The 22,041-nt window shown below is 39.5% G+C and overlaps 1 protein-coding gene across 1 annotated transcript; it reads left to right on the forward strand.

Moving 5' to 3' along the window:
- Window positions 1–5,001: 5,001 nt before the first annotated feature.
- On the forward strand, window positions 5,002–21,809 carry cmn (calymmin; the record flags this gene model as incomplete). The annotated part of the gene is made up of 44 exons (XM_082544575.1): window positions 5,002–5,224; window positions 9,212–9,262; window positions 9,363–9,416; window positions 9,503–9,562; window positions 9,800–9,847; window positions 9,928–9,972; window positions 10,055–10,105; window positions 10,290–10,325; window positions 11,072–11,113; window positions 11,207–11,257; window positions 11,352–11,411; window positions 11,490–11,573; window positions 11,648–11,728; window positions 11,826–11,876; window positions 11,983–12,030; window positions 12,108–12,152; window positions 12,643–12,684; window positions 12,795–12,815; window positions 13,175–13,222; window positions 13,317–13,379; window positions 13,492–13,542; window positions 13,637–13,714; window positions 13,846–13,902; window positions 14,156–14,588; window positions 16,172–16,215; window positions 16,557–16,610; window positions 16,856–16,900; window positions 17,299–17,352; window positions 17,508–17,564; window positions 17,772–17,816; window positions 17,906–17,944; window positions 18,634–18,705; window positions 18,790–18,846; window positions 19,244–19,319; window positions 19,435–19,493; window positions 20,230–20,295; window positions 20,384–20,455; window positions 20,554–20,601; window positions 20,689–20,751; window positions 20,856–20,921; window positions 21,002–21,040; window positions 21,158–21,403; window positions 21,660–21,716; window positions 21,805–21,809. The coding sequence occupies exons 1-44, from the start codon at window positions 5,158–5,160 to the stop codon at window positions 21,807–21,809; spliced, it is 2,931 nt and encodes a 976-aa protein (XP_082400701.1). The 5' UTR covers window positions 5,002–5,157.
- Window positions 21,810–22,041: the final 232 nt, after the last annotated feature.

Below are 22,041 nucleotides of genomic sequence, written 5' to 3' on the forward strand. Positions count from 1 at the left end.
CTTCACTCACTCCACCCTGCCTGCACTCCTTTTCACCTTTCTTGTGCACTGCCTGTTGCTTTGGATGGTTTGTTCCAGGTATTGAATGTCACCCACATTTGCTACTTCTGCTTCCTGCAGCTTTACTGTTACATACTCACACTGGAGATCAGTGTTTGCAAATATCAGCCCAGGGCCATTCCCACCTGACCTGTGTCAGCCTGTCCATCACCATGCATACACGAAGGGGCTCGGAGCCGATTCCTGATGTAATCCAGCCTCATCTGTCACTCCTGACTTCCTCATACCACACAGTTCCTCGCTTAACAGCCTGTCATGTCTTCTGGACAGCCTCTGTACTTTTACATTAACACATTCAAAGTAATTGTAACATCTGCATGTTTTATCAAAGACACTTTTAAAGAATCTGTTTTGTAGCAGCCTGATATGGCAAAACGGCGGATTTATGGAGTGAATTCAAATATATCACCTAAAGAAGTTTTAATAAAAAATTATTTAACAGCAGTGGGAGGAGATTCCCAGGCACAGTGATTGAGATGTGGTGTCAGCATCAATCAGGCAAACTAAGTGATTATAATGTGCATTACACGTTTTGCTGTTATTCCTGGTAATACTGTTTGCAAGTGGTTGCACTAGCTAAGTGCTAGACACAGTTTCCTGGAGGTGGAGGCCTGTTGACCGAGCACAGGTTTTCTCTAATTTAACTAGGATGGATGGGGGCAGGAAACATGAACGATGACTCACACTACAGCATTTATAGGCTACGCTAATTTATCTTGCCTTTAGACATTTCTGCTGGCTCTGCATATCGTTGGGGATCTCACTGCCCCGTCCATCTCTACAGTCTTGAGTATGCAGATCACAGAGAAAGCTAAACTATTAAGACTGGCCCTAAAATTACACCTGAAGTGGACTGTTGCATATATTTTTGTTTTTAAGAGCGCATTTTATTTTATTTGATATCCATCGATCTAATTGAAGAAGCCTTCTAAAACTTTTTAAAAACTGGTTGTTTTCTTTTTTTTAAGTGCTTGAGTGTATTTCAAGTATTTCACATTTGATCTTTCCCTTAAACTCCTGCTCAGACCTCTCACAGCTGTTGCCAGTGATGTAGGGTGAGGCTGGATTACCAGCACCAACTCCTGTCAGATGCTCGTGTTCAAAGATTCCTCCTCCCTGGCTGTTAACCAAACGCTGACGTTGATCCTCGCTGGCCAGGCTGCCTCTACCAGCTGCAGGATCAACATCTGGACAGGAATGCATGTGGCAGACATGGGTGTGTGCAGTCAGAGAATCCCTGCTGAACAAAAACTGCTATGTGGTCCCGATCACAGTTGTTATTTTTTTTTAATGGCACACAGAGCAAGACGCCAACATCCTGACCGCCGTGTCAAACCAAAGTCCACCGCAGGAAGTGCAGTAAAGGCAGTTTAGGAATGAACTAGGGGTCGGCATCTGTGTTTAGAGGGATTTGTTTGCTGTGATGGTACAAGTGCTGAAACTGCAATCAATCAGGAGACTGAAGAAACTACTAAAAGAGTCTCTGACAGTTTTTTTTTCCCCCAAGTTTGTTGCTCTGTACGTTATCAGTGTGCAGGGATCTCCTTAATTTGGTCATTTTGAGCACACAGATCTGGTTGTGAGCAGAGAAGGGCTTTTGCCATCTTCTGTTTAAACCTTCTCTTTATGAGGGGCAGCCTATGAGAAGAAAGTTGGCGTTAATATGGAGAGGAGCGGAAACAGTTTCCAACAGTGGATGAACTGTGGCTCTGTATAAGGTAAATAAGGGTGATTCTGAGCTGTGAAAAAGCTTTAGAAAACGTTGGGTCTAATAATCTAAAAAGCCTTCAGTTGATCCAAAATGATGCAGCGTTGGTACTGCCAGAGAAGAGAGAGAGAGATCGTATTTCCCCTATACTGGCTTCTCTTCACTGGGTCCCAGTTAAATCTAGAACTGATTTAAAAACCTTTCTCCTTACAACTAAAGTCTTGAATAATCAGTGAAAATAATGTCTTAAATGTTAGTTTGTAAAAGTAAAATGTGAGGCAGGTCCTTCAGCTTTCAGGTCTCCTGTCGAACCAGCTCCCAGTTTGGGATTCAGGAAACGGGCAGCTAAAAACATTCTGGCTGGCTCGGTGGCCCTGAACTATCCCGTAGTTATACCACTACAGGCTCAGACTGCTGCAGGACATCCCATCATCCACTGAGCATTTCTTCTGCATCATTAGTCACTCCTCAGCTGTTCATTTAGCTCTTCAGCATATCATTAATGTTTCTCTTCACTCTCACATGGTGTGTCTCCATAATCTCTAACATGATCTCTGGTAATCCCTGTTTCCCCAACAATACTGGGGAAACAGGGATTGATTCAGAAGACCCGATTTACTGCTGAACTCAAAAAAGGAGTACAAAAACTGGAGCCAGGAATCAGAATACAAGGAGTCATCAGGGAAACCGATAATTAATGAGACAACTCCAGATGGCTGCCGGTCCCTGACCCTGATTCCAGTGGATGCTTCTTCCTGTTAAAAGGGAGTTCTTCCTCCCCACTGTCCCCCAGGGCTTTATCATACAGAATCACTTAACCTGAAGTGACTTTTTTTTTTTTTGTGAATCAGCACTATATGAATGAAATTGAATTAATTATTAACATCTTATGGTGGATAAAGTAAATAAATGTAAAAAAATAAATAAACTTGTGGATTAGCTGATAACTATAACAGTTATAAATTGTCTTAATACACAATATGTAAATAGGTATCATATAAGAACATATAAGGGCCTTGTTATTACTAATACTTATCACAAGAACCTACAGGTGAAGCTTTGGTAGCTGAGTGATCAGTGATGAACTGAAAGACACATTCATTACCAGGTGGTGAAAAGCTGGCTCAGTTTGTCCAGAAGCCAAGTATGTGAGAGGTCTGGGTGGGCTGGGAAGTGAGACATTAACCTCTTCTTGACCCCACAGGAAGAGGATTTGGACTTTAGGTGAGGAATCTGTGCGAAAGGTGAGAGATCTTTCTCTTTTTAGTCACTTTAAACACACATGAAGCCGCTCTGTGTGGAGGCCAGGACTGTGAAGACGTTCTAGGCTGAAAGAGATGTGGAAAAAAGCACCAAGCTCACTTCACTCAAGTTTCCATCATCATTATCTCTGCCAGCTGCCTACTCTGCATATGGAAGTGATGTCATTATTGTCCATTCAAAAATAAGGCTTCATTCAGAGGGGCTGCATGTTGAGCTTTCTGTTTGTGACTTATAGAAGTTTTGGTCTGTGGAAATATTTACCGAAGTAACCGTATTTTCTTTCTTTAATCTAAATACAGAGCTATAATGCTGCCTATTCATGTCACTGCATGCATAGCTTTAGTTTGGCTGTGTTCTGTCACTGTGGTGCAGCAATTTGAATGATGGATTATATTTACATTAATCAGTCCTTTCATAGTTGGCTGCACGGATGAGGCTCAGTTCCTGTCCATGGTTGTTTTTATGCTGTACGACGGTGCTTTTGTAATCCAAGAGTGACCGGTGTCGTCGTCTACCTGCTATTTTGACAAACCTTCAGGGAAACATCATTCATGCTATAGACACATAAGTAACTGCACTGACGACTGTTCACCCGTTTACATCGCAAAACTGCAGGCACTGTGGAAATAGAGCGACTTAAAGCCTACAGCTGAATGTTTGTCACTATTAAAGGATTAGATGTGGTTGAGAGTAGTTTTGGAAATGTCACTGATGTTAGTAGGAAAAAAGTTTCTAATCCTAATACATTTATAATTCATAAAAACATCCATCCATATAATTATGGAAAAAAGAAAGTGCACCTCTGTAAGTTCTAATATTTCACATATTAGGACATTAAATATCATGTTGTCCTAAGCAGGTCTTAACTCTCCAGATGAACATTGTGTTATTATTTAAATACATCCTCTCTGCTTCTAAAGAAATTCATGTTGCAGGCAGGTGCTGATAATCAAATGCATTTGATTAACTGATCATCAGTTTGTGTGGGCACCTCTGTGAAAGCAGAGGTTTTGACATTTTGCTCGTCTGGAGCATTCAGGTGCGCGTTAACACAGTGGAAAGGTGAAAAGACATTAGCAGCGATTGTTGGTGAAGTCCATCATTTTATAGTTAGAACAAGTAGTTTCAAGACAGCTGCCAATCTTTACAGGAGTGGACCCCCCCCCAAAAAAAAAAAAAACAAAACTTCAAGGTCAGACTTGCAATACTCAGGGAAACTGGAAAAAACCAAGAGCTACAGCTCACATGTCTCAGGAAGCATGTTAAATGTTAAAGTTCCTGACAGTACAATTATAATAATTAAGTATGGCTTGTTTGGAAAGTGGAGGCCATAATGCACATGTTTGGCAAAGAAAAAAACACAAACAGCACATATTAACTGTCAGACACGGTGATGGAGGGGTGATGGTTTGGGCTTGTTTTGCAGCCACAGGATTTGGGCACCTTGTCGTCACTGAGTCAACCATGAACTCCTCTTTATACCAAAGTACTCTAGAGTTTAATGTGTCCATTAGCCTGAAAGCTTGGCTCATATTGGATCAGCAACAGGACAATAATCCAAACTACAGCAGCAAATCTACATCAGAATAACTGAAAAAGAACCAAATGAAGGCAAAAACGTTTCCCAGTGTACTTTTTTCAGTGTTTTTCACACACTGCTTCTCCATTTTGGTGTAGTTTGTATTAAATAAACGACACTGTCCTGAAACTGAGGGTTTCTTTACTCAAATTTCCTGCATACATCATTTCTGATTCTTTTCTTTCACTTTATACTTTTAAAAATGGTGTATACGTATAGTTTTCAAACTATCAGCTGGCCCAGCCTGTATGTGTAATGCACCCTCCACAGGTCATCAGTCAATGTCCAATCTGGTAATCTCCCTCTCTTTGTTTCTCTCTGTTAAGTGTTAATGTACTTTAAGAGGCCAATTATTCAGTTAGTGTGTGCACACCTCTGGTGCATCTGCCAGTAAGTGGGGGAGGGTCCACCACAAACAGAGCTGGTGAGAGGAGGGACGCCTCAGAGCTGAGTGTATATTAGGCCCTCGTAATCAGGTTAGGTTCCCCACTTCGGAACATCTTCATCCTCCCGCTGGGTCTCAAAAACATTGTCTTTTAGGTCCAGCATGATGGGACAACTTCTTCTTCACAGTGCAGTGATCCTTTGGCTGGTGCAGGCAGCACACACAGGGGGTGAGTGTGCTGAAGCGCAGATTATCTGATAACATCTCGTTTGGATGTTTAACGCTTGATTTACATTTATTTGTGTGTGTCTGTTTTTGCCATGTGTTAGTTGTAACAATTCAAAATACAGTCACCAAATTGTTTTACAGGTAAACCATGTTAGGATAAATGTAAATGAATATAGGCTGCAGGAAATAGCCAGAGTAAGTGTAGTCGCTGGAAAATTTCCAGGGGTGTAGTTTAGTGTGAGGAAAACTGGGATTGAGTTATGAGCTGGTATATGGCCAAGGATGATGTAACTGGCACAGAGGAGCCGCTCTGTGTCTGTACATCCGACATGTCTCAGTTTGTATTCCATCATTTCCTTTCCTGCACCTGACGTCCATATTTCCTGATATCAAAGAAGGAAATTTAGTTTGAAAGTAAAAACCTGACAATCAGAATATTTATTCCTAATTTTGGTTTAATTAAATTACTTCTTCCTAAATCTAGAATTTGGCATTGCAGTCAATGACATGGCAGTAAAGCTTTAAGACAAGTCTCCTTTCACCAACAGGAAACTGCAGCTCTTAGAACAATACTGGAAAATGCACTCGCTCTGTTGCTATAGATGAACCGTACCTGTAACTGTATCTGTTCCTTAACTGCCGTGTCTCTGCATGAGTAAAACATAGACTGAACACCTTAATGAATGAAACATCCATGTTAAAAGTCTTTATTTACATACACTGTGTAGTTTGTTTCCATGGTCAGTGGAAACCATATTCTTTGTACTTTGCAATTGAACCTATATGTAATTTTAACCTATATTATTGTATTACCGGAATAAGCTTCCAGTTGATATTCGCATGTCTGAATTTATTCAATCCTTTAAATTACGTTTGTTAACTTATTTATTTAACTTAGCGTTGCAGATTAAAGTGCTCTGTGTTATCTGGTAATGTATTTTGCACTTTGTTATCACGTCCTTATGTCATTTTAATTTTATTTCATATTATTGTATTATTGAGAAGCACTTTGGTGTACCTGTGGTCTTTAAATGTGCTATATAAATAAAGTTGTATTGTATTGTATAAACATCAACCCTTTGAGGGCTGGATTCAAAATGACAGTGAAACCATGCCATGTGCTTCAATTTAATGCAAAATCAGTTAGAGAATTTAAGATTTCCTTTAACGATGTGAGAAGGAAATGCAGGAAAGACATTTTTTCAATTCTTTTAGAATAAATAAAAGTGTACATGTGGTTATGTTTTCTGCAAGACTCTCAAAATATCCTGGCTACACTCCCAAAAACCTCAGGAATCAAGTTATCCGGACTCCGAGGAGTCCTGAAATAACATAAAGTCGGTTATGTTAGTCGGGCTTGCCTGCCAAATTTCTAACAATCGTGTTAAACCAAAATCTGAGCAAGATGAGCCGTAAATCTCTTTCGTCTGGTCGACCCTCTACCAAGTATCCTTGTGATGATGTGAGGGAGCTCTGTATTTAGTTTTGTCTTTACTCGCAGACTCGGTTTGTGAAATCAAAGCTGCTGTGGCAGCAGCGGTCTAAATTTAACATCCCTCTGTGAGAAAGTAAGAGAATAGTTTTACCTCTGACACAGTCGGTTCTCCATTCTTTTGTAGAGGGGCTAAACTGCAAATCAAATAAAAGTGAACAAGGAAAGACATCTAAACATTTTTGTTGTTATTTTGGATCCTTATACGCAAATTAAAGGAGGACGCTAATTTAATATGTGAACAAAAGCAACTAAAAGCATAAAAATACTTTTAACTAACAGCATCTACGTGGAATTACACATTTTTACTATAAACACTAAAACATCTAATGTAACTGAATAATGTGAACTTTTCTGAATCAAATGAAAAATGATCTGATTAAAAATTAAAATCTGCAGCAAAGATTTCTGGCACTTACAACGCAGGAACTCCAGCAACACTTAGCCGAAAATGCGCTGGCAAGTTAATAAAGAGGAACAACTTTATTAACTGACCAATGCGTTTGGGCTTGTGGCCTTCATCAGGGTCATAAAAATTAAAATCTGTCATGCGTGGAAAAACAACCCGCTCTTTAAAAACATGGAAAATACTAATTTCTTAATGTTGCTTACATTACATAGACTCCAAGATGATTTTACCGATTATATAACAGGGTAAAAATGTATTGTCTAACCGCTTCACTTGTCAGAGTTATGTTTGTTTTATATAACACCATTGCCAGATATCTTCTGTGATGTTTTCGATTCCTTTCTTTAAGTTATCATCAATGCGGTGACCATGATAGTGATGAAAGATGGAAACTGGTTTTATTTTGTTTTAATTGGAGTGTCCTTCATCTGAATTTGTAGTCTTAACTTTATCTGAAACACTTTAAGGATGCAAAATATTCAATTCAATTCAATTTTATTTATATAGCGCCAAATCACAACAAAAGTCGCCTCAAGGCGCTTTATATTGTACAGTAGATACAGAGAAAAGTCCAACAATCATATGACCCCCTATGAGCAAGCACTCTGGCGACAGTGGGAAGGAAAAACTCCCTTTTAACAGGAAGAAACCTCCAGCAGAACCAGGCTCAGGGAGGGGCGGGGCCATCTGCTGTGATTGGTTTGGGAGCCAGAGATGAATAATAACTAATGATTAAACGGAGAGAGGTCTATCAACACATAGTGAGTGAAGAAGAAACACTCAGCTTCAAATGTTGGCAGAAAATATAGTGGGTAAGAGCTGTAGGATGACAAATAGTAATCAATTATTGTAAATGTAAATGTTATCAGGAAATGATCAGACAGGAGAGGGTTTTCAGGAAACACTGTTAAATGTTCAGTTTCTATGCCGTATGTTAAAACAAGATCTAGAGTGTGATTAAAGTGGTGGGTGGGTTCTTTTACATTTTGAGAGAAGCCAATTGAGTCTAATAACAGATTAAATGCCATGTTGAGGCTGTCAATTTTAGCATCTACATGGATGTTAAAATCACCCACAATAATTATTTTATTATCTGAGCTGAGCACTAAATCAGATATAAAGTCTGAGAAATCAGACAGAAACTCTGTGTAAGGCCCAGGTGGACGATATATAATAACAAGTAAGACTGATTTCTGAGTTTTACAGCTGGGGTGGAGACGAGGTTAAGCATCAGGCTTTCAAATGAATTAAAAGTCTGTCTTGGTCTTTCGTTAATTAATAGGCTGGTGTGAAAAATTGCTGCCACACCACCCCCTCGGCCTGGGCTTCGAGGTTTCTGGTAGTTAGACTGACTCGGGGGTGTTGATTCATTTAAACTAACATAATCATCCTGCTGCAACCAGGTTTCTGTAAGGCAGAGTAAATCGATTTGTTGATCAATTATTAAGTCATGTACTAACAGAGACTTGGAGGAGAGAGAGCTAATATTTAATAATCCACATTTCACTGTTTTACTCTTTGGTTCAGATGTGGATACTGTATTGTTCTTTCTTTGTAATTGTTTATGTTTAAGTTGTTTGTTGCTGGTTTTTAGTTTGTTTTTTGTCTATTTGGGAGCTGACACAGTCTCTATGGAGATGGGTTTTTGGGGGGTAGCAGGAGGAGAGAAGCTGCAGAGCGGCGTGTAAGACTGCAACTCTGCTTCCTGGTCCCAACTCTGGGTAGTCATATTTTGGGGGGTTTAATAAATTTGTCCATATTTCTAGAAATGAGAGCTGCTCCATCCAAGACCAGGTTTCCTCCAGAAGGTTTGCCAATTATCTATGAAGCCCACATCGTTTCTGGGACACCACTCAGACAGCCAGCAATTTAAGGAGAACATGCGACTAAACATGTCACTCCTGGTCTGATTGGGGAGGGGACCAGAGAAAACTACAGAGTCCGACATTGCAAAATAAATGGCTGAGACCAATGCTTTGTATTAGTGGGTTAAAATTTGGTGTGTTCAGAGGATATTTTTGCTAATCCAAATGTTTTTCTTACTATTATTAAACTGGTAGTCTTACACTCAGCGTCTTGTGTTTAAGGTTACGGTGCTGTGGCTGGAGTACATAATGGACAACTTCCACAGCCTAACGGTGAGTCCATCACATCCTGTCCATTTTGTGTCACCTTTGTTGCATTATGTCCATGTAAGTCACAAGCTTTTGTTCACCGGCTCACACTTTTTATTTCTAGGAAGGACACCGCAGAATGGTGGAGGTGTAGGAGCAGTGTTGATGCCATCAAAACGTAAATTATCTTCACAGATTCAAAAACCATGAAGTGAACTGTTTGCCTGATTTTGAGATTTATGTCCTCTTTACTCTTTTTGTAAGGTGTGGGCCGGGCAATGGGGCCAAGAACTGGATATGCTGGCTATCCTACAAAAGGAGTCGGTCAGTGATAACACAGTTTCATTGCTGTTACTGAGGTTACAGATACAAACAGTAAATCTGTGTCCATACACCTACTGTGTACATTTACCAAATCTTTCTGCTGATGGTTACTCATATTCCTACAACAGATTTTTCTCTGATGCCGGTACTGAAGCACATTCAGTGGTTATGTTACATCTCAGAATCAGTCATTTGTTCTAACATTGGATCTCTGTTGGCACTGTGTTTCTAATTCAGGGGGATATCCTGCAGTTTTATCCCACCAAAATGGAGATAACTCCAATGGTAGACATTTCTCCATTTTTAAAATCCACTTAATGATCAATGGCACGATAAAAATCACTGTGTGAATTTTTTTGTTGCAGGATATCCTGTTAAAGCCAGTCCCACCAATAGACAACAAACTAAAGGTGCTATAACACATGTTTTATAACTAAGGCCTCACACATCTACACTAAATCACATTCGATTTTAACTTTGTTCTTTTTGCAGGTAATGGCGCTCAGGATGGCAGATATGGATGGCAAGGACCTAAAGGCAATGGTAACGAACATGTAAACCAATACAACAGCACTGCTCTACTTTAATAAAACTAGCATAGTTTCCATTTATGCTATTGTCTTGATTATTAAAGCCTTCTTGTGGTGGCTATGTGGCAAAATAACGAGCAAGATGATGATACTGGGACTAAAAAGGTTTCTGAATCTGTTGTGTTGCTAATTTGTAGGTAATGCAGCTGCTGCACATGGAACAAAAGGCAATGGTAAGACAGTTATATGAAAAAGGACTCTCACTTCACAGTCCTCAAAACTCAGAACACCCCATGATTCAGTAGTTTGTAGAACTGCCTCTAGCAGCTATAAACTCTATGAAGTCTCTCACATCTTTGTGGAGGAATTTTGGTCCTCCTTATGTCACTTTTGTTCTTTGAGATTTGAGGGTATTTGTGTTTATTCAAAGCTCTCTTAAGATCTTATGAGAGCATTTCAATCGGGTTGGGGTATGGACCATGCTGTTGCAGATTGGTTGGTGTCCCTGGGATCAAAATCTAAATCATCATCACGTCATGAACTTCAAAATCGAACATGCTAACTGAGAGATGCAGTCTGACAAGCAGCTCTTGGGTTTTCTGCAGATTCTCTGAGCATTGCATGATCTCATTTTGAGGTGAATTTGGTGGAACAGGAAGATGTTGAGTTGTGTCTACACACACATGAATGCTCCAGAGCAACAAACTGTCAAAATGTTTTAGAGTGCTGCTCACATTTGCTGCAGAACCTGCAGAAAGGGTGTTTTTAGTTTTTCAGGACTGTACAGAATCATGTGAATTTTTCTTTTTTAACATAACTATATTTTCTTTATGTTTTTATCGGTGGTTAGTGTTTTTGGTGTGTATTTGGTGTTAGTGAAGAACCTGGTTGCGAATTATAAAAACATAACAATGTTTTAAAACTGGGAGGGGTCATGATTAAGGTGTTAATTAAATTAAGAACCTCACATCTGTTGCAGGTTATGGTGCTGGTTCTACTGGAAATGTGCCTAACACCAAAGGTATTCTTTGCAAAACATGAAGTTCAATGCATGAAGATTAAAAAAAGGAAATTAAATAGTTTTACAATTTTGTATATTATCATCACTCTTTAGGTCAAGGAGCTGTAGCTGGTCCATCGACTGGCTATGGGACACGACCAAATGGTAAGAAAGTAAATGGGTCATTTGGGAGCAGGCAGCTGGACTCTTTGACTTTTAAAAGCACACATATATGTTAAATACTCAAAATATTTAACAGGCCAAGGAGGAGCTGGAAGTAAACCTATGAAAGGATATGGCCGACCACCTTATGGGGCAGGTAATGCAACTTCAGTTGCTTTGTTGTCCACAAAGGTGAAAACGGTGATGTAACATTGGTATATCTACATGAATAAAGGACCGGGTAAGGGAGCCTTCAAAGGTCTGGGAATGCCTCAGTTTGCTGGAAGTTATAAAGGTTATGGAGCTCAGCCCATGGCAGGTGAGTCATATAGATGTCACACGCTCAGTCCTACAGGTGTGTTTGGCTAATGTACTGGTTATCTGTGTTTTTAGGTTACAATGTTGGTTATGGCAGTGCTGGTTTGGGTCTGGGGCATCGGTATGGGAATGGGTGGATGAAGGGACCGAAGCCAGGTAGGACAATAACAACATGCTTCTCTGCTTTTCAACTTTATGTCTTCATCTATACACTCAACATAAATGAACTCATGTTGCAATGTTGAAACTGTAGGCTATGGTGCAGCAGCTGGTGCTTCCAATGGACAAGGAGCAAAACCCAACGGTAAAGATCACAGAGTGAATATTGGTGTATAATTGGTGTATAAATCAAAAGCTATAAAATAAAATTCATTATTCATTATTCATCATTGTTATTCATCATTGTAAAGGTTATGCTGGGGCCAGAGCACCTTTCAGCAATGGAGCCATGTCAAATGGTAGGTTAACATGGACAAATAAATATTATTGCCACATGGAAGTTAAATATTGAATTTCTGCTTGTGAAACTATTAAGGTTATGGATCCCAGAATGGTGGAGCTCCCAAGTCTGCAAAGCCAGGTAACTGTGCATCCACAATAAAATGTTATATTTCAACCTAAGTCAGTGTCAAGATAAGTATCAAGCTTTATTCTTAAAGGTGACTTATGCTAAACAACAACAGGATTTTCAAACAGGGTAGAAAACTTTTCCATGCCATTAGCATCAAGCTATCAATTGCCAACGATGCTATTCTTCCTCAAATATTATGTTTTTTTACACTCATGTGTGCATAGGCTGGCATTGTGTAGTGGTTTACACATTCGCCTAACAAAAAGAAGGCCCCTGGTTTGCAGGGAGTACTAATCTCTTTTTCTGCCAAATCAAAAATGTGAAATTACCCACCCCATATTTCCCAAATACTTTATTGAGAGGGGGATTGGTTTCTGACTATTTTGATCCAGGTGCAAAAAAAAAAATCTTTAGCTTTAACTTGAATGAAAGGATCTATGAGTGAAACATGGATAGTGTTTCAGAACAACTGTCATTTTTCTCCTGTGTATTTCTTTAGTCTTCGGAAATGTTCCATACGGGTATGGTGCCAAACCCAACGGTGAGACCATTCCTTCTTTTTCAGATTTCAATTTACGATTCAAAACGTCGATGCACATCTTGAATATCGATTTGAACATTACTAATATTCCTTTTATGAACATTTGACAGGATATGGAGGCTACAGAGGAGGTGCAGTAAGACCACCACCAGGTAATACTTGTGTTGTACGCACATCACAAAATAAATGTGGTTAACTCTGTAAGGATAAGTATATCATACCTTACACATGGGTTTTTGTTGCTTCTGAAAAATCTGTGATTATTTTACCCTGAAAAACCTGAATAAATTACACAAAAATGTCAGATTTACTTAAAATCATAAAGATTAAAACTCATATAGTTTCTTTTCTTTACTTTCAACTTGTCAGAATGTTCAGTAAACATCCCAGTTTCAAAAACGTTTAATTGCCTGGCAGTCATTTCCTGTTTCAGGCTTTACAAGGTTAAATTAAGTTTTGAAGTTTCTTTAAGGAGTTTTTTGATCTCAAGGTTATGGGAAAGGACCTGCTGCCAATGGATATGGACCCAAACCCAGTGGTAACCAATTACTATTTTCTGTTCTGGTGCTCTATAGTAAATGTTTCTGGTTTAATGCCATTGGTGTATTTATATAACCTCATGTTTGACTAAGGTTATGGAGCTGCGGCAGGGCCTGGAGTTAATGCACTCAAAGGATACACAGCCAAACCCAATGGTGACAAGCTACTCTTTATTGTTTATCATTTGCTAATTTCTATTCACGTCAAAATTGTCATTTTTAAACATAAAAATCCGCCTCGAGAAATTATTATTCAATTCCGCACTAGGTCACGGAGTTAGAAATGGTGCATTGGGTGGATACAGAGGAAACCCGTACGGTAAGTTTGAGTTATGAGATGGCAAATTCATACTTGAAACTCCAGCAGCTAGGCCCAAGCTTCAATGCTGTTCTGATTCTGATGCCGTCTACAGGGTACGGAGGGTCAAAACCTCAGAAAACTACTAAAGGACTTGGAGCACCAAGTGAAGGCGTGAAAACACTCGACAGTGGTACGAATTCTGCAGAACACATACAGCATTTGGGAACCAAACAACTGAGTTGTGGACAATCAATTGTTTTTTTCTTTTTGCATCTGTTGATGGCCCCTCATGTGTTTCTAATGTCTGCACTGTTTAAACAGGATATGGTGGTCCTGCTGGTGTAACTAAAGGGCAGTTGCCTAAAGCAGCCAATGCAGGTAAATGCTCCTATGCATGTGTTCGGTGCAAGGTTGAGATCCCATATCATTAGATAGCACTACAAAAATGCTTCTGTAAACTTAAGCAGACAAATGCTGGGTGTGTACATTTGAACATTTGTACATTTTAATTTATGGTCTTGGAGGTTTCTTCCTGTTAAAAGGGAGTTTTTCCTTCCCACTGTCGCCAAGTGTTTGATCACTGGGGCTCATCTGACTGTTAGGGTTTTAAATTTTTTTGTTTTTTTTTAAGGTTACAACATGCTGCCGAATACAAAAGGCCAAGATGGAAAGGGTGCAGGTGAATTTAGTGGAAAGAGCCTCAAAGGTGGAGTTCTTTCTCCTGAGCAGCCAAGTGTAGCACCGCTGGAGGGCCTTTCCCTCCGACAAGCAATAACTCGTGGCGCAGTGCCTTTTTCCCCGACAGGTGGTGTCCATGCTGAGGTGTCAAAAGAGAAATACCAAAAGCTTGTTTCCCCTTTGCCACAAGAAAAAAACTACAAGCAGACACCGCTGGTCCTTCAGGTTCCACCAGAACCAGCCCCAGCACTTCCTGCCAAACACTCAAAGTCTTCAACCACAGGTCCACAGATCAAGGGAGAGAAGGTCCCCATAGCCAGACCTCCACAGGGGGTTTCCCAGAGTAAACCAGCACCAGGCCCAGCAGCTATCTATCCAGAAGGCAAGTACCATTACCAGGGTTAATGCTAGCACCAATATGTCATATTACATATCGCTGTGGTGACCCTAATGAGAGAGAGAAAAGAAGATGTTTAAATGTAGTACTTTAACTTCAGGGGAAATCTTATCAAAGCTATCGCTGTTATTACTGGAACTGCAAGTGACCTTTTTCATGGAACTGGAAGTTTCATTATGGTTAACAAAACTGAGTAACAAAAAGTTTTTATAATTTAGTTTGGTTTGCATTAGTTTACACACACTGTGGATGCACAAAAACATAGATTTTCGACATTTTCTACACTACAAACGATAAGCTCATTGTCGCAGGTTTAGTCAATTAATCTGCATAAATGTTGATGACATTTATGACCTCTAGGTTATATGACTGGGAGTGCTGTGCCTGAGCAAAAAGCTGCAGAGGCAGAGGTTATTTTGGGGGTAGACAGCACCGGTGAGGGGAACGCTGCCCCTGAAAGCACCAAAGCTGTTCCCGAAACAGAGGCAGCTCAAATTACAGAAACCACCGCCGCCGCTCGGGAAACAGCGACTGTTGTTGCGCCTGAAGTCGCACCAGAAGAAGCCAACATCAAACATGAGGCTGAGGCAGAGATTGATAACCCCGGGGTCAAAGGTCACCCTGCAGGGGAAACTGGGGCAACGGGTAAACTAAGTCTCAAACTAAGTGGGTGTGATTACTAGACGTGGAATGCATGCGTAGATGTTTAATGAATGCTGTGTTTTTTCCTAACTCTCAGTATTCTGATGATATCATAGCTGTTATGATCTCACAGGGTTGACCGCACTGTTCACTCTGTACCATGTTAGTAGTTGAATTCAAACTAGGCTCAATGAACATTTACAGACCATCCAGACCCCTCAAGGTGACAAACACACAAATGCCAGTCGTTTGTTTGAGAGTGAATCGTTGCTGCTGGACCTGGTTCTGTTTCAAAAATGATTGTTGTCGTGTTGCATGTTTCCTTCAATGCTGACTTCAAAAAATTACCAACCTTTTTGTTTGGACTTTTTCTCTTTTTAATGCCAAACCCCTCACCTAAAAATTGATATCTAATGGTTTTAAAGTAATGTTTTGGGAAATTTGCGCCTAATTCAACTTTTAATAAAAACCTGTTTTGCTACAACTGAAAGCTTTCTGCTGAGGTGTGACATGCTGGTGAGGATTAGTGGGTTTTAGTTCCTTTGATTAGCTGTTAGGCTATATTTCTGGACTTTATGCTAAGCTAATTTTAACTAGCTGTACAGCTACAGGAGCAAATATACATATACAAATATACATATACAAATATACAATTATATGCTTTTATTGTTTGGAAGTACATGACTGAAAAGTTCACCAATATAAAATATGTCATTTAGATTAAAGGGTGTTTTGTGACATTTTAACTTTTGTTACGAATTTAATTACAGCATATTCAGTGCATGAGTTGAATTGCAAGTTTAACCCACTAATCTGATTTTTTTTTCCACTGCTAACTGTTGATGCCGCAACACCTGAAAGAGCGACTGTAGATGGAGCAATGCCAATCACACCCTGACCTTTTGGTTTCCTTTTTTCAGAGAGTGGAAGAGCTTCAGTCTCCAAGGGTCAAGGAGCTAAACCAACCAAACATGGTAAACATTTCTCTCTTTTCTTTGAGTAACAAAAAGAAAGCTTCCAGCTCTGTCAGAACTGCCTTAATTCCTCATGTTAGAGGTTCAATGAGGCACTGAAAGACATCAGTGTTTAATAATCAGTAAACTGTAATAATAATAATAATAATAATATAATCAGTTACTGATCAATAATAATAATAATCACCAACGTGATTACATTTAGCAGTCATTTAAGCTGCTGGTGTTACTACTGATCCTCTTTTACGAACACAAAGTCTGCCTGTTTGGTAGATTCCTCAAGTCTAAAGTTCATATATGTGTGGTGGTTGTTGTGCTTATGATACTACATGCTGTTACAGACTGTGGACCATCAGGAGTACCAAATGGGCAATGGATGAAAATCCCTAGACCTGGTAAACTGAGAGTCTCTTACTATAGTACCAGTGTGTCTTAATATGATTATCATGCACTATATTTAAAGCTCTAAAGCTCTCTGTTTGCTAAAATGTTTGCTAAAATTTCCACTGTTTCTCCATGTGAAACGTATGGCAAAAGGAAATTAAATAGTTACAGCAACCTCTTCACTCATAAATAAAAAAGTCAAAATATTAAAGGGAGTGAAAACAAGTCTTAACTTTGGTTTCTGATGTCATTTCAGATTATAACACAGGTGCTGGAGCATCTATGGGCACAAACACCAAAGGTATGTCTAATAATATATAATAATAATAAGACCATTTTGCACAGGTATAGCATTATTTTTGCTTGTTGTTCATATTGATTTCTTGAAGTTGCTTTGAGGTTATGAAGCAGGAGCAGATGCTCAAAAAGGAAATTTAACTGTCAACATTTTTTGACAATTATTGCATGGGTCAGGCTTTAACAGGTTAAATCTGTTAACAGTGATCTTAGTTTTTAGTTTCACAAAACAATGTCAGGAATCGTAGCTTTATTTTCAAGGCGTTTATTTTATAATTCCTCATTTACATGAATGTGTTTTCTTCCTTGGCGTACACACACACACACACACACACACACACACACACACACACACACACACACACACACACACACACAATTTGAATTTTCTTTTTCCAAAAGGTTTTATTGCAGGAAGCCAAATGTTCCCTGGACTTGGCAAGGGATACGGAGCAGGTAATATTTGCTAGCAGTAAATGTCTTGATCACAAACAGAAAAATTTTGATGTAATTTTTAAAGTACAATCTGATTTGTGTAGGATTTGGAGTATTTGTTTTGGGGGGGTTTTGTTCTCAGCTGAAGTGAGGATATTTTTCCTGTATTCACTCAGGTTTTGGACGAGGAGGCTACCTTGGAGGTGAATATAGGAACGGACATACTTTTGGAGGTGAACCTTTAAATGGAAACGCGTTAGATTTAGTGCATTGTATCAGTGTGTAAGATGATGAGTAGTTAGGCGTAAGGAAGTTTGCATCTTTAAAAATCTGCCATTGTAATTTTACTGAAATTGCTGTTTCTCTCTGGAACTGTTGGGCCATATTTTGACTGCCATTGTTGGATATTAACAGCTAACATAGTTTATGTTTTGCTGCAGGTTATGCAAATGGCTACGGTGCAGGTTTACAGCCTGACTATGCAAGTAAGAGCATTTTATGACATTTAGTTGAGAAATGTTGTTTTGCAGAAGTTAATTTTTGTGTAAACGGCAACATTTCCCTGTGTTTCCAGGCATTGGACAAGTTGTGCCTGTTCCTGATGGCAAATCAGGTATGGTAATGAGTAATAGATAAGGGTGGGTAGATAGTTATAGCTAAATATAAGATAATCGTGAAGTATATTAGGTAAATATGACACAAAAGGTAAATATATTCCAGTGATGCTGATTGGACAGGTAGGACAGGACAGATTCCATACAATGGAGCTCCAGTGGTTGCTGCTGGAGTAGATGGTAAGACCATGTCGCCATGGGAAAAACTGATCTAAGCACGTGTGAGCAGAATATCAGACAGAGAAGAAGTCTCCTTTCTCCCGTGGAGTAAAACTTTGGTTGAAATTGAAATATTTTTCATACATTTGTGCAGGGATGAGTCAGTTTGAGCATCAGTCGGCAGGTCTTGGTCCAAATGGAAAATTAGGCAATACATATGGTGCCTAGTAAAACTTAACATGTTCACATGTATTTTATTTTAACAAAATACAACTAATCTTTGTTTAAAATCCACAAAAATAAATAAATTTTAGAGACCTATAAACAGCAGAGTTTTTCCTGTTGTTATAGGAATGAGTGAATTTGCCCTTGGTGGACAGAAACTGGGTGCTGGGAAAGGGGGGAAAAAGAAAGCACACATCTAATAACATTGTGCCTTTCTGCAATGCACAACCTTCAACCTTCAATAGTATTTGTCTCTCATTACTTATGTCCCATCTGATCACGTGTTCTGCTTGCTCTGATTCAGGTATTGGCATCGGTGGGCTGCAGTTTTCTGGGCAGCCTGTTGGTACGGGAATTAATCGTGCAGGAAAATATGGTACGTCTGTCACCGTGCTGTGGCTTGGCTGAAATTGTGCTCAACAAAGAGGAAGTATAACCACACTTGTCCCATTTTTTCCAGGTTATGGATTTAGCCCCTATGGTGCTGCAGGTGACGGAAAGCCATTTGGAAAATATGGTGAGAACATATTTCTTTTAAGCAGTCTTTAAAACATACACTCACCAGATTTTAGGATTTGATTTCGTAAGTATTTGGACCTTCTGCAAAAACACTTGAAATTTAGCTCAGGCTCCAGTTTCTCTTCATCATTCCTGCGATTCAGAACATCCTCTGAATTATATAAATTCAACACACTTACTGGTGCTGTTAGTGCCAACTTACACATGGATCCTATACCTGGAGACTGGCTAATCATTCTTCTAATCCAACAGGAAACACTCTCTAGTCTATCCAGAAATGAACCAGGAACCCAAGGGGAGAGGAAAATAAATTCAAAACTTACACTTAGCTGTGAAAAGGCTTCCCGTAAAAAGGTTGTGGTCGTTTTAAAAAGTTTTCTTTCCATCTATGCCAGGATATGGAGGGTTCCCCAATGGTGGACAACTACTTGGCCTTGGCAACGCTGGAAATACAGCTGGTAAATATGGAGAGTAATGACAGTCACTAAGTTCTCTTCAGTTTGAATTACCTGGTAAACATCTAAACCTCAGTCACGATCCTCTAACCATTTTTGTTTTTCTGTTTCTTGTGTTCCGCTGAAGGTTATGGAAGGCTGCCTTATGAAGCTCAACCAGCTGGACTGGGCCTGGAAACAAAATCTACCGGTAAATATGATTAAAACAAATAAAATTAATTAAAAAAAAAAGCCTTTTAAAAATGCTGATTGGCTTGTCGTTAAGGTGAATTTAGTTGCCAAACAGATGGCTAACTAAAAGCTAACTAAACGGCATAATGTGTTCATTTGCATATGATACTAATGATACATTTTCCTCTACTTTTGAAATGACCTCATATCACCTCATCGCTTTTCTTACCGCAGTCATCTCCTATACTCGCGGCACGCCAACATCATAGAGCTCGTGCAGCTTACAAACACTGGGTGGTGCCCCTCAGCAAGCTTGCAGAAGTCAGCGAATCAGAAGAAAGTTTTTGTTGTTTTAGGGAATGGGGTCTTAAAGAGAGAGCAGGTAAATGGCTTCTCTCAAACACAAGTGCAAACCTATGAAACCTTCCTGTAAAACACAAGCGGAAAAATACAGGAATGAAAAGGATTATAATATATAATACAGTATTTTTAATGTAGGTGTTCCCCCTGTTTGAAATCTTTATGCTAAGCTGGGCTGAAGTTTGACTGTAGCTTAGACATGAAAGCAGCAGTGGTTTTCTAAATGTAGCTCTCAATGATGAGTCCACAAAAATGCAGACTACAATAAAGAATAAATAAACCAGAGCTGTGAAAACCACAGGGTGACAGGCTGTGCACAGAGAGAAACCACCGTACACAGCATCCATGCATTTGTTCTTTTATTGTATTTCACTTTTTATGATTTTTCTTTTCAGGTCTGGCTGTGTCACAATATCAACCTGACCCACTCGGGCTTGGACATAATGTGAAAGGAAAATATGGTGAGACTGAGCAAACATGGTGCCACCATGTACCTGTCAGCTTTTATCTGGTTTAATTATCACCTTCATGTTTTCATCTTTGTTTAAGGTGGCGCTGAGGGTCCCTATCTACCACAGGCTGTTGGTTTTGATGGTGAAGCTAAATCTTCTGGGAAATATGGTACATAATATCTGTTTTATGTGTTTTTTTCTTTTGCTTTCTGTTTTAACTGTTTAAAATAAGATCAACTTGATGATTTGGTGATAATTTCTTAACAGATAATCAGGGAGCTTACCAGTCACAGCCTCTTGAAACTGCAGCTGAAGGTAAAACTGGTCATAACTTGTCATTAATTACCCGACCAGTCAGGCTTGAAGTGTACAAATAATTTATCTTCATTTTGGCTTAAACAGGTGCAGCAGGTTTAACTTATGAGCCCCAGCCGCTTGAGTCCAATTCAGCTAGAAAATCCTACGGTGCGTCAGAAAAAGGATTTGATCTCTGAGAGATTCACAGAACATATGGACCCCAACATCACCTGCTTCATTCATCTACTCTTTCTTTTCTTTTTTACTCACAGTGAAAGGAGAGCTGCCCACTCCAGGGCCTGCAGCTGAAGGCGTGGGGAGATTCATTGATGGATACGGTGGGCATAAAAGCTTATTCTGCATTGGTATCTGCTGTGGCTTCACTCTGCTCACGTCACTGTTCATCTGACAATTTCAGAAAACCTGGGCTACATAAATGGCCGAGTGCAACCACAAGGTAATAAAAATAAATAATAATACTGATATTTAGGTTTACATTTATATATTGTTTTCATGCATCTTTTCTGCCCCCCCCTTTTATGGCACTGTCTCATAATTGTTGTGTTTCCTGCAGCCCCCACCCCAAGCCCGGCCTATTCGTCTGTCCACTCGCGTCTCCCTGCAGAGTCTTCATTCACAGCTGACGCGATGCCCGGTGATGTTCGGCACTTCCCCGATCTAGAAGGGACAGCCGGCCTCACGCTCGACTCAGCACCCGCTGCAGAATCAGAGGGTACGACTCAGGTGTCCGAGCAACCCGATGACCTGCCGCGTCAGATACACATCCAGCAGCATCTCAAACTGCATTTTCAGCCACAAGGTAAGGCCTGAAGGCTTTAGACACTTCTGCACAGACCATCCAGTCTATATTTCTGCTCTTGTCTTTCTCCCAAGTGTTGACATTTTGTCACCATGTCATCAAAAAAAGGGAGTGTGGAAGCTAATTGTAAAAGTACATTTCGTCATAGTTGTAGTCCTTCTGCATTCGATTGATTTAGTTCAGTCTGTGTACCAGCTGCATGGCTGTTGAATTACTACATATTAAATAATAAAATTGAATATTTCTGTCTGTTTAGGAGCAAAGGACAACAAATATGAACTGAATGGCTTCTTTGGGGATACTGGGCATCAAGGTAAGAACAGACCTGTTTTTTCCTATGTGCTGTATTTATCTTAACCAGCCTGCTCACCTTTCTCCTGTATTCTTGTCCCCTCCCACAGGTTAGCTCTACTGAGACAACAAATTGAATCTCTCTTAATTGTTGTTGTATGTGATATAATATAATAGTGATAATTTGGTGTCTTGTTTAGTTTTGTCCTTCACATTTTTGTCCCATGTTTACTGTTATCCTTACAACTGAAATGTAATTTTGTTTAGCATTTTTAATAACCCCTCAAATTAGTTGAAATATTTCTAAAAACAATAACTCCATCTAATTTATTTTACATGAGAAATTC

Source organism: Aulonocara stuartgranti (assembly GCF_965226115.1).
Source record: "Aulonocara stuartgranti genome assembly, chromosome: 8".
NCBI classification, from domain to species: domain Eukaryota; kingdom Metazoa; phylum Chordata; class Actinopteri; order Cichliformes; family Cichlidae; genus Aulonocara; species Aulonocara stuartgranti.